Below are 12,326 nucleotides of genomic sequence, written 5' to 3' on the forward strand. Positions count from 1 at the left end.
GTCCACAAATTCATTATATAAAAAAGAAAAGACATTTGTTTTTGTTTGTATGTACTCTTAGATTGCATTAGATGTTAAGGTGGTCCCTTTCTGTTGGGGTGGGCTAAGCCATTACTCTTTCTAGACTATTGGATTGTGATCTATGTATACGGCATTGATCTATCATGGGCTCTGATTTTGTGTATCACACCAGTGTATGAAGTCTGATAAAAAGCTGAACACCTTCCCCTCCCCAACACAGGGCTCGAACTCATGACCCTGAGATTGAGACCTAAGCTGAAATCAAGAGTCCGACACTCAACCAACTGAAACACCCAAGCATCCCTTTCCCCCTCTCCTTGATCTGTGCTTTCTTACATGTCACCTGTCTGTCATTAGAAGCCCCAGACATTCTAGTTCTTAGAGAAATGTTTCTGCTTGATACAAGGTTACCATTGCCCCAGATAGCTTTTCTTTTTACTTCCTCCTTCTGCTGGTCACCTTTGCTTTACGGCCCATGTGACTGTTTTTCACAGTGGCCATTCTAGCCTAGTGACCGGTTTTGCATCATTCCTGTGGGAAGGATTCCCACAACAGACTCAGATCAGCATGAAGTGTTTTATGACCAATTTGGAGCAGGGAGGGAGATGTACCAGGGAGGCTGAGTCCCTCGAGCACAGTGAGCCTTTTCTTCAGAGCCTTCTAATGTTTCTGCTTTTAAACATGTTCCCTCCCCCTACCTCAGATTCTTTCTGCTGTGTTTCATTTGCTAAAACTGAAGTTCTGCTTTTGAGGGGAAAACCTAACTTTTTATCACAGTTTTCTGCCCACTGTGTGGTGGAAATTAAGTTAGCATTTTTTTTCCCTCCAAATGTTAGGTGAGACACAGTTGCCCTCTCAGCCGCAACACATTTATTGAATGAGTTAGACCCTGTAGTGTGCGAGCACAATAGCACAACACCTGTGACTATTCCTGTGTCCTGCTATGTAGACTCATTCTCCCATAGCTTCAGATTGCTTTGCGGTATTGCAAACTGCAACAGAACTCCAGCCTTGCATTCTCAGCCCAGGTCAGAGTTGCTTAATATTTGGAGACTTGAAGCTAGGGAGGTGGGAGGGTTGGTCTTATCTTCTTTCTTATCTTATTCCCTCCTCTGCTCATATGCTGATGTTTTGAGCCTCTCCAGTGTGGAGTGTAAGGAGAGGGAAGAAGAGATAATATGAGAGCAAAGCTTGATTTGCTCGTTAGAGCCAGACTATGGCATCAGGGCCCCCTGATCCATCAAGGAGTTCCTTGAACACTCCCTTTACCCTTCCATCTGTAACCTCGGACTAAAGCTTCCAGTCTGGGGTGGTGATGCCTTCTTCTCTTGGTCTCTTGGTCTCTTGAAGCCCCTGGGCCACTTCTTGGAATTCCCTTCCCTGTCCAAGAGATCTCTTGGAGGACCTCCCATTGAATGCAGCGTTTTGGCCTCTCCAAACTCTGAAAGTACAGGGCCATCACTGTCCCCAATTTTTTATGTGTTCCCAGACATGAGACACCCAATCCCATGTCCCCAGATTGCAGGCCAATCCCATGTACCCAGGTAGCAGGCCAATCCCCCATATCCTCTGTCCACCGAGCAGAGAAAGGAAATGCCACAGCAATCTGACAACTGCCCACAAGAAACCTTTGCTTTCTAGTCTTACCTCTCGGTTCATTATTTTCTTCCTTTTATGTATCTGCTCATTTGGGGGTCTTAATCACAGTCCGCATTGATAACAGATGGTCAGCTCAAAGTAGGATAATTCAACCAAGTTTGGTTTAGGCAGGAACCGTTTGCCAAAGGGCAAGGCACAGTGCGATGACCCAAGGCTAGCACAACAGAAGTGTTGCTGTTCTCAGGTCCAAAGGGACTAAGAAAGAAAGCAGTGGCTGGAACACAGGAGTAGAATCGACCTCATGAGAAGCAGTGACTTTCAATCAAGGAACAAAGTTGATGTCAGGGAGGGAGTGAAGGAATAAAGGCCTTGATCTCCCCTCTCCCCTGTGCCTCCTCATGAGCTACCACTAGTGGAAACCACCAGAAAAAGCCTCTTAAGTCAGCTGGCGGAACGAAGAGCAGAGCAGAGAGAGCGAAGGCAGATGTCATAGTGACCCAGCGCAGAGGGAACCGTCTCTCCATTCACCCTGCATGGGTGGTCTGGGACCACTCACATTGTTTTCCAGTCTGGTGTTCCCCTGCCCAAACTCTAAGACAATGGGAGACTTATTTCCGTCCTGGTACAAGACCACAGGGTGAATTTGCCTTTCCATATTTAGCATATGTGCTGCCCAAGCGAGCACGTGTCTTTCAGTATTTAGTCCGAGACTATTTATTACCCTATCTTTCATGTTTAAAATCTGTTTGTATGTAGATTTTGTGCATAACTTGGTAAAACTCTCCAAATAAAAAAATAGATGAACTCCTAACATCCGTCCGTCCTTCTGCAGTTAAACAGAGCTTCGACCTGGAGGAGTACAGCCTCTCCCAGTCCACCCTGGAGCAGGTGGGTCAGTGTGAGTGACTGTTTCATCCGCGGGCCGCAAATGTACAGCGTGTGCATACGCTTTGCACTCACTCGGAGCTACAGGAGGCAGCGTGACATCCTTCCTTCTTTCTTGTCCCTCTCAGGTTTTCCTGGAGCTCTCCAAGGAGCAGGAGCTGGACGACTTTGATGAAGAACTTGACCCTTCAGTGAGGTGGAAGCTCCTCCCACAGGAAGACTCTTGAAGCCCCAAATACCCTATGTTTCTTTTTCGTCTTATGCCTCTTTGTAAAGATAATATTTTATGTCATTAATGTATCTTATCTCAGATATGATGCAAAATGCTTCTGAAACTCATATCACCATTTTTCTCAATAGTGTGATGTATAGTAGGACTAAGTCGGTGAGAACAGTCTCGAAACCGGACCACGGGGCCTCTGTACTGGCAACTAAATCCCACATGTCATACGGAAGTGAATTAAAAATGCATTTGTTTTAGGATGTTAGGGTTTCTCAAAATGATACAGAGGTTACTTTATTTTCTTTGTTTGAACATCAAAATATTGAATATTTTCTTATACTTTTGAATTAAGTGCCTAAGGACAAAGTAAGACCTAATCCTGATTTTAGGGGAAAGGGACACAGTGACTGCAGAGCTGCACGGTATTTGCTTTTCTTTTTTTTATGTTTTTATTTAAATTCCAGTTAGTTAACATACAGTGTAATATTAACTTCAGGTGTACAATACAGTGACACAGCGCTTCCATACAATACCCAGGGCTTATCCAACAAGCATTTGCTTCTTGTAATTCAGAGTTTGTTTGCTTTTTTTTTTTTTGCTTATTCATAATACACGGATTTCTCTTTTCTGTCATTTTTCACATTTTATTTTGTAAGTCTATGTTTTGTCTGTTGGCACTGTAAAGGAAATTTGAAACCTGTTAAAATAAGTAATTTCAGTAAGTTTTGAATAATCAAGTTGATGAAAGTTTTAAAATGACCTATCTTACAATTTTGAAACATATTTCTGATTTGATATGTTTTCTTGTGATGCAAGGGTCTACTCTTATGCAGATCTTAATTTCTCATGTTTATGTACGTTATGACCTCTCCAACTGGTGACCTTGTAAACACCTTAAAAACAGTGCAATATACTTGTATACTCTTATTTAGGTAAGTTTTTTATTGTTGTTCTTGCTGCTAGTGTTGTTGTGAGCTCTTATGGACTGAATTGTGTTCCCCCGAAATTTATATGTTAAAGCCCCGAACTCCAGTGTGGCTGCATTTGGAGATAGGGTTTTAAGGAGATAAAGGTTCAGTGAGGTCATAAGATTGAGGCCTTGATCCAACAGCACTGGTATCTTTACAGGAAGGGGAAGACACACCGTATCTCTGTGCACTCCCAGGGAAAAGATCACATGAGGCCATGGCAAAGTAGCTATCTGCAAGCCGGGAAGAGAGATGTCACCAAGTTTTCTGGCGCCTAGCCTGGGGGTCACCCTTTGGAGATGAGCTGCCTACAGAGCTCTCTGGACCGTGCAGGACTGAGGCATGAAACACAGACCTACACACACTCCAATGCAAAACCAAAAAATGAAACCCCTACAGAACACCTGTGGTATCGAGCTACTGAGATTACTGAGATTATGGGGTGGTTTGTTACACCAGATAGTCAACATTGTGTGAACTAACACAGATCATTCCAGGAAACGGGTGGGGACAAAATCCTGGACTAAGTATTTCTTGATTGGGACACTGATGCAATTGCCAAAGACCTTTGAACTATTCCAAGCAGCCTGTCCCCAGTCCTTGCCTCCATCAACTCTACAAGGGTGACCCTTCCTTCACTTTCAACCCGTTTGTGCCACACCAGCCTCAAAGTGTAGCCAAACCACGGTAACTTCCAACCCAAGACATGATGCCTTTGGAAGAGTCTACCCTTCATTGTATTGTAAAAAGTCAAGAAGGGATGACCTAATCCAGATCTACAAAATTCTACTGAGTGAATGTTTGGAGTATTTGAAGTAGAGAGTAAGAGTAATTCATTCCAAGGGATTAATAAAGGAAAACATTGCAGTGATTATGAATAAATAATTTTAATGATACTCTTTTTTTTTTTTTCTCATACTAGATGTGTTTTTCTCAACAGCTGTACTGTGGACACTTGGTGCCAGATAATTCTTTGTTGGGGTAGGGAGAAAGGAGAGGCTGTCCTGTGTATTGTAGAATATTCAATGGCAATCCTGATGTGTACCCACTAGGTGCCAGTAGCAATCTCCACCTGAGTGTGACGATCAAATATGTCTCCAGACATTGTCCAAATGTCACGCCATTGCATTACAATGATATGTCCTTATACCAACTGCTTGGAAATTTTATCATCTTGGAGCAAAGTAAAAAATGAATTAAAGACAGTGTATCTTGTGCATTTGGGGGTTTTGGTGTCTTGCATTAAATACTCTGGACTAAACTACGAAATTGTTCTTTTTAAAGCAATCTAGAAAATTTGCAATTAAAATGGTCAATAATACATTTTAAAATTTGTAAGCATTGGAGTAACTTCTGTTTGAAGTTCTCATCTCTTTGAACTTTTTAAAGAGAGCACAAGGCTCAGTAACGTGTTGCACAAGGGTCTGTGAATTATTTCGGTAAGGGAAAATGAAGAACCTCAAAAACTGGTGTGTCCCGAAGCAGAGGGACCTCTGAAAACGCCAAGTGTGGCAAAGAGCATTGAAAGCTAAATGAGGCAGTTGGTTAAGCAACTGACTCTTGCTTTTGGCTCAGGTCATGATCTCAGGGTCGTGAGATTGAGCCCTGGTTGGGCTCCATGCTGGGTGTGGAGCCTGCTTGGGATTCTCCCTCTGCCCCTCCCTGCCCCATTGGCATAGGCTTTCTCCCTCTCTCTCTCGAAAAATAAATAAATAAAAAGTACATGTCTCTTGTTTCCATAAATACATATTAACACATCTGAGATTCTGCATAGTATTTAGCCATGTTAATACACTGGTAAATACCCATCTTCAGAAATTGGTTATCTAACACAACTTAAGGGGTACTTTGTTAATTCTTCAAGGTTGTTTTATTTACACTAATTTGACGTAGGGAAACTCTCAGCTTCTCTTTTCCCTGTGACGAAAACATAATCTTCACTTTGTTTGAAAATACTGCAGGGTTGAAATAGAAAACTTACCAGAATTTTGAACTTGGATGATTCTGTGCCTTTTGACGATTCTGTGACTTTTGACTGTGTAAGGATTACCCCAAGAATAACACAGATCTTTAATGCATGTGTGAGAGAATATGTCTAGATAATGGACCTAGAAGAGGAATTGCAGAATTACTGGGTAGGGACATGTATGTGTGTGTCCGTATCCCCAGTGTTCTCTGTTTTCCAACCTGAACTATATGAGAATTTATTTTCCTATATCCACTGCAGTGCTGAGTATTGCCATTCTGTCTGCCCATCTGATAAGGGTATATAGTATTTCATTGCTCTTTGAGGCTGTATTCCCTTATTTTCTAGAGAAGTCAAGTATCTTCTCAGTTAGCTTTCTTCTTTTGTGAATTGTCCTTTTGTATTATCTGCCCACCTTCTTATTTGACTTCTAAAACTAATGTATTTTGGGGGCACCTGGGTGGCTCAGATGGTTAAGCATCTGCCTTCGGCTCAGGTCCTGATCCCAGCGTCCTGGGATCAAGTCCTGTGTTGGGCTCCCTGCTCAGTGGGGAGCCTGCTTCTCCCTCTGCCTGCTGCTCCCCCTGCTTGTGCTCTCTGTCTTGCTGTCTCTCCAATGAATAAATAAAATCTTTAAAAATAAATAAATATATAAAACTAATGTATTTTTAGGAGATCTTTATTCTGGATATTCCTTTTTCTGTGTTCTTTGCTTCAGACAACTTTACACATTTGCCAGCTCTTCAACTTTCTTAATCTTAATTTTGTTTATCATTTCTTTTGTTGTATTGAGGTTTTAATTTTGTTATGATTGAACATTATAATTTTTGCTCTATGATTGTGTGTCTGTGTATGTCCTGTTTTAGGAACACTTTCCTTTCTGGAAGTCAAAGTATATTTTTCTCTATTTCCTTCCAAGTGCTCTGAAATTTTATCTGTCACATTTTCTCATGAATCCACCCACACTTTGTTTTTTGTGTGAGGCACAGGGTGGGGATCTAACTTTTTTCTTTTGTGTTTGTCAAGCTAGTTGTCACAACACCATTTACTTAAGTTCTCTCTTTCTTCATGGATTTTTTGTGTTTCCCTCTCATTTTCGGGCTTTCTGTTCCTATCGTGAATCCCTTTGTATATTCCTGCCACACTTTGTTTTTTTAAGGTTTACTTATTTTAGAGAGAGAGAGAGAGCATGTGAGTGGGGGAAGGGGCAGAGGGAGAGAGACAATCTCAAGCAGACTCTGCACAGAGCATGGAGCCCGACATGGAACTCAATCTCATGACCCTGGGACCATGACCTGAACCAAAATCAAGAGTTAGATTCTTAACCAACTGAGCCAGCCATATACTGAAACTCTAAAAATATTTCTATTATCATTAATATATATTTTTTCAGGTGAGCTTTTAGGGTTAGTAAGACATAACGGAGCCAGTAAAACACATCCATTAGGATGTTAACTGGAGACACAAAATGGTCATTCACAGTACATCCCAGATTGGCACGGGGGCTGCTCTTGGCCTGGGACATGTGGTGGCACATTGCCAATCTGCCGAGCTCCAGTAAGGACCTTAACTGTGCCTCCCAGGCTGTTTTGTTGAACCAGAAGGATTTTCAACTCCACCAGGGGCAAGCTGTATTGGCTTTTGGAAAAAAGCCCAAGAGGCTCTCTGTTCCTTAGATAACCACAACTGTCTTCACTCTAATCTCCTGACGTTTGCCTTTTCCACATGTTTCTTCTTCGCACAGCTTCCTGCTGCTGTGCTGCGTCTGCTAAAACACCAGCTCGCGTGCAGGGAAGGAAAACATCTCAGGGTGTCTCCTCCCTTAAACAGAGATCTCGCAAAGTGGACAACATGCAAGCATAACACACGCTCTTTTCCCCCAAACCTAAGCAAGCACGTTTGTGTGTTAGCTACAAGAAGGGCTCTGTCCATCCCTCCATTTAAGATTTGCCTGTATTTTCTGTTTGTACCCTAAGGTGATGTCGTAAACCATCCAGATTGAAAATAGATGAACTCCTAATACATGGTGTCCTTCTGCAGTTAACCAGAGCTGAATTCAGCCTGGAGCAGTACAGCCTCTTGCTGCCCAGCCTAGAGCAGGTGGGTCAGTGTGAGTGATTTTTTTTATCATCCATGGACTATCAATGTACAATATGTGCATAGACCTTGCACTCTCTTGGAGCTCCAGGAGGCATGACATCCCTCTCTCTATCCCTTGCCCAGCTTTCCTGGAAAGGTTTTCTTGCACCTCTCCAAGGAGCAGGAACTGGATAGTTTTGCTGAGAACTTCACCCCTTAGGGAAGTGCACGCTTCCGCAAGAAGAGCCTTGAAGCCCTAAAAACCCTATGTTTCTAAAAAGAAGTATAATGTTATAACTTACTAAAAATGTTTTAGGGTGATGAAGTTGTGATATTATAATTATAATGTTATGTGTTTCCTGAGAAACACGACATGGTTCTTCCTGTGGTGGAGAGGAGGAGCAAGGGCTGGGCAGTTGCAGCAACTGTGTGAACAGAGGCACGTGGCTGACCCCACCTCCCAGTCACTGCCTCTCTGTCTCTGCAGGTCACGTCTAATTTTCTTTTTGTTAACTTCACATTATGTGTGAAATCCATCTACATGGCAACAGATCACTTTTATTTATTGTCCTGTGGTATTCCACTGTATAAATCTACCATAATTTATTTATCCATTCAGGCTATAGTGCATAAACCAGCTGTGAACATCCAGCTGGTGGAAATAAGCATCCGTTTCTGTGTACCAATGCCTAGTGTCCAACTGCTGGCCATGGAGTAGGCACTTACTTACCCATAGTAGATACTATCAAACGGTTATGAAAAGTAATCATGCAAATTAACACGAGTCATATCAATAGTATATGAGAATTCTGAGCCTTCCACGTGGTTGCCTATCTGTTTAATAATAGACATTCTGGTGGGTGTATATGAGTATTTTATTACGGTTTTAATTTACATTGCATACATGATTAATGATGTTAAATATCTTTTCACATTTATTGGCCATTTGGAAATTTTTTTGCACTGAGATTTCTTGTTCATAAAAAAAATCATGTTGTATGCCTTTTGTTTATTGACTTGGGCAGTGAATGTACACATGTTCTCTTATTTTGTGATTTTTAGTTTCATGCTCATCATACTTCCTTTTAATGAACAGAATTTCATTTATGGCTAGCGTTGCCTTAAAAATGCTGTTTTTCTCAATGTTATGAAAATATTCCTCTGAATAAGTCTTAATTTTTCCTTTCTAATAATTATGTTTTAGTTCATTTTTCTCCATTTTGGCACTGGTAAGATCGCCAATACAATGCTGAAGACACCCCACTGATTGTGAACGTCCTTCTTTTTCCTACTCACAGGGATAAAATATTCCATACTTCTTCCATGAAGAGTGTTATTAGCTGTGTTTTTTAAAAAATCCTTTATCAGGGGCGCCTGGGTGGCACAGCGGTTGAGCGTCTGCCTTCAGCTCAGGGCGTGATCCCGGCGTTATGGGATCGAGCCCCACATCAGGCTCTTCTGCTGTGAGCCTGCTTCTTCCTCTCCCACTCCCCCTGCTTGTGTTCCCTCTCTCACTGGCTGTCTCTCTCTCTGTCGAATAAATAAATAAAATCTTTAAAAAAAAAAATCCTTTATCATATTGAAGAATTCCCTTCTTAGTCGGCTGATAGTTTTTATTATGAACGGGTATAGAATTTTATGAAATGATTTCTTTTTTTCTAGTGAAATAATCATTAATTATTAGTGGTTAATATGATTAATTAAATTGATTGATTTTTGGATGCTGACCAGCCTTGCATTCTTGGACCAGTTGATGACCAATTTGGCCATGATTATCTGGATTTGATTTGGCAACATTTGCTTAGGATTTTGTATTTATGGCTTATGAGACGTATTGTGCTATCATTTTCATTTCTTATAATACCCTTGTTTGATGTTGGTATTAAAGTAGTGCTGGCCTCCTAAAACACATTGGGAACTTGCGTGGATCACACAAGATCAGATGTCTAAAGGGACGCTCAGACTCCTCATGTGAGCTTTTAAAGGTAAAGGATATGCTAGACCAGGGAAGAGCATAGGCAAGCAGTGGGCTCTGAGAATAGTGCCTTAGGCTTCTTTCTTAGTCACGTGGGATGTGCTTCTTTGATTTAGGATCTACGAAGGTATGTGTAAGAAATTTGACATCAGGGAAGTCTGGGGAAACGTTTCCAACAAGATCTCCGATCCCTCACTGCTCATGACGCCAACCTATCTTCAGGACTTGGGCCAAGAGACCCTCGCCCTTGCGTCGCTCAGGATCATAATTCTGGCCTTTGTCTCCCACCATTTCATTTGAAACTGGTTTTGAATTGACTGTAGTTTCCTCTTTTGAGTGATCATCGAATGTGTCAAAGTCACTGAGGCCAGCATAAATGGCTTGCATCTGCCATGGTCCTGTCGCAGCGCTCAGTGCTGGTGGGACATCTGAATCATCTAAGCTCCTTCGTTTTCCATTCCAGTTTTAGTAATTACCCATTTCTTCCATTTTTAATTAACCTTCTACATAGTCTACATGACTTAATTATTCCAAGGTTTTTTGGGTTTTGTTTTTCACATTTTTATTCTGATTTTCTTTCTTCCAGAATGACGGACATTTCCTCCCCGTTTTTCAGACGCATTTGTGGTAGCTGGGTGAGGAGGTCTGCAGTAACGTCCCTCCCTCCATCTTATCCCCCTGACAATAAAGGCCTATGAGGGGGCCAAACAGTGGGAGGCCCTTTTAGGACAGCATCCTACATCAATTGAGGTAAAGACAAAATAAAAAGAAACGGAAGACTCACCAGTTACCAAGTCTAAAGTTGCTTGCATTCCCAACATTTTGGCAGCCTCAGAAGACGTATTCCACTTTATATGTGTGACTGGAGTTGCACAATTCCTGTCTCATTGTACTTTATACAACCCCCACATTTACCCTGGTTAACTAACTGGGGATTGGGAATTTGTCCCTTTATACAAATTTCTGCAAAAGCTGGTGCTACCTGACGGTCTGAGTAAGACTGAGCATTCCCTTCCACTTAGGCGGATCTGGTGCGAGAAAAAGAGTTCTTTGATAGTCCTGTGTAAAATCCACTTCAACAGTTGCTCAAGAGGGAGGGAGTTCCTTAAGCTGGCTCACAAAGCAGCCTAAGTCTTTGACCACAACTCCCCATGTTGAGGTAGTCTTGACTCTCCCCCACTGCTACCTTTATCATCTTCATGGCGATCATTGATTGAACAGGGACCATATTCCCATCAAAACAGAGTTCCCCCAAACTCCTTTATGACGTTATGTCCCTCCCTTACAGACTGAATCACCAGCCATAATTCAGTGGTTCTGGCGGCCTCGGGCTGTTTCTTAGTTACCTTCATTCTCGGTGAAGGAGCCCAAAGCAGCCAAGGTACCATTTTCTCGGCTGACCTCGGCCTGGATTTCTTTTACAATGTACTTGTAATTCATCTTTGGCCCTAGATATACCAACACCAAAGCCCCAGATAAGCTTTTCCTTTTGTCCATGACTGAGGTGCTTTAGCGACTTCACCCCAGAGATGCCACGAAACCCAGCTGGCACCAGGGGTTCCAGAACACCTACTCTTTCGGCAAACTTCTCCATTTGTCTCTCTCCCAAACAAAGCTACAGCCATTGTTAAAATTGCAGAGCCAAGGATACTTCTAAAAATCTTGTACACAGTGTCAATTCCTTAAATTGTAGAGAGGCAGATCATTGAAAGATGGCACAAGTCTCTTTGGGTGTATTTCGCTAAGGTACGGCAGCGGAAGCAAAGGGCAGGGAACATATCTGGGGCCTGAGAGAATTCCAGAAGTCCTCACCGTCCTTTCTCAGTCACGTGGGTTACTCTTTGTATTTTAATTATCAGCCACCAAAATAGGTACAAGGAATATTGGCTTCAGGAGAGCCCAGGTGAAAGTATACAGCAACATGTTTATCCCCCACTGGTGATTCATCCAAACCAGGCTGTAACTGGTTAAATTAGATGTAAACTATCACCTCAATATTCTCCATACAATGAAGACAGGATAGCCCCAGGTACCGGCAGGGGCATTTCACATTTTAAGCAGCACATTGTAAATTACTAGCTGGCCCTTCTAGTCTTCTCCTGGCCAACGGTCAGTAGCCAACTTCCAATGTCCCTGGAGATAACATGGACCCATCCAGTCTAGCAGTAAGGTAACTCTCCGCATATGTATTCCTTCTAGTCTCTGAAAAGTTTCTGTAAGAGTGTACCAGTTCTTCCTTAAGTATTTAGAAAAATTTTCCATCCAGACCTGGATATTTCCCTCCTCCCCTCCCAGGAAATGTTAGTGGTGATAAATTCAATTACATTAAATTGATATAGAATTATTAGATTTTTAAAAAATTTCTTCTTGTGTTACTTTTGGTAGGTTGTATTTTTAAGGATTTCTCATTTAATCTGAATTTTCAAATTTATTAAGATGTAGTAGTTTATAAGACCCTCATTACTTTTTGATATTAGTGGGATTTATAAACTTTCCTTTTCATTCCTGATATAAATAATTTGTTTTCTGTTCTCTTATTTTCTTACTCAGCCCTCCTAGTATATTAACAATTATTATTATTATTTTTCAAGAATCAAATTCTGGCTTTGT

The 12,326-nt window shown here is 41.7% G+C and overlaps 1 protein-coding gene across 12 annotated transcripts in view; it reads left to right on the forward strand.

The window, feature by feature from the left end:
- ABCA9 (ATP binding cassette subfamily A member 9) overlaps window positions 1-4,957 on the forward strand; it is a 63,183-nt gene extending 58,226 nt beyond the window's left edge. For all 12 annotated transcript variants that reach the window (XM_044389105.3, XM_048225825.2, XM_057317839.1 and 9 more), the window contains 2 exons: window positions 2,453-2,508; window positions 2,634-4,957. In XM_044389105.3, the coding sequence (XP_044245040.2) occupies window positions 2,453-2,508; window positions 2,634-2,732 (155 nt within the window). In that variant the 3' untranslated portion in view covers window positions 2,733-4,957. The remainder of the gene's footprint in view (window positions 1-2,452; window positions 2,509-2,633) is intronic.
- Window positions 4,958-12,326: the final 7,369 nt, after the last annotated feature.

Source organism: Ursus arctos, unplaced genomic scaffold (assembly GCF_023065955.2).
Source record: "Ursus arctos isolate Adak ecotype North America unplaced genomic scaffold, UrsArc2.0 scaffold_24, whole genome shotgun sequence".
NCBI classification, from domain to species: Eukaryota; Metazoa; Chordata; class Mammalia; order Carnivora; family Ursidae; genus Ursus; species Ursus arctos.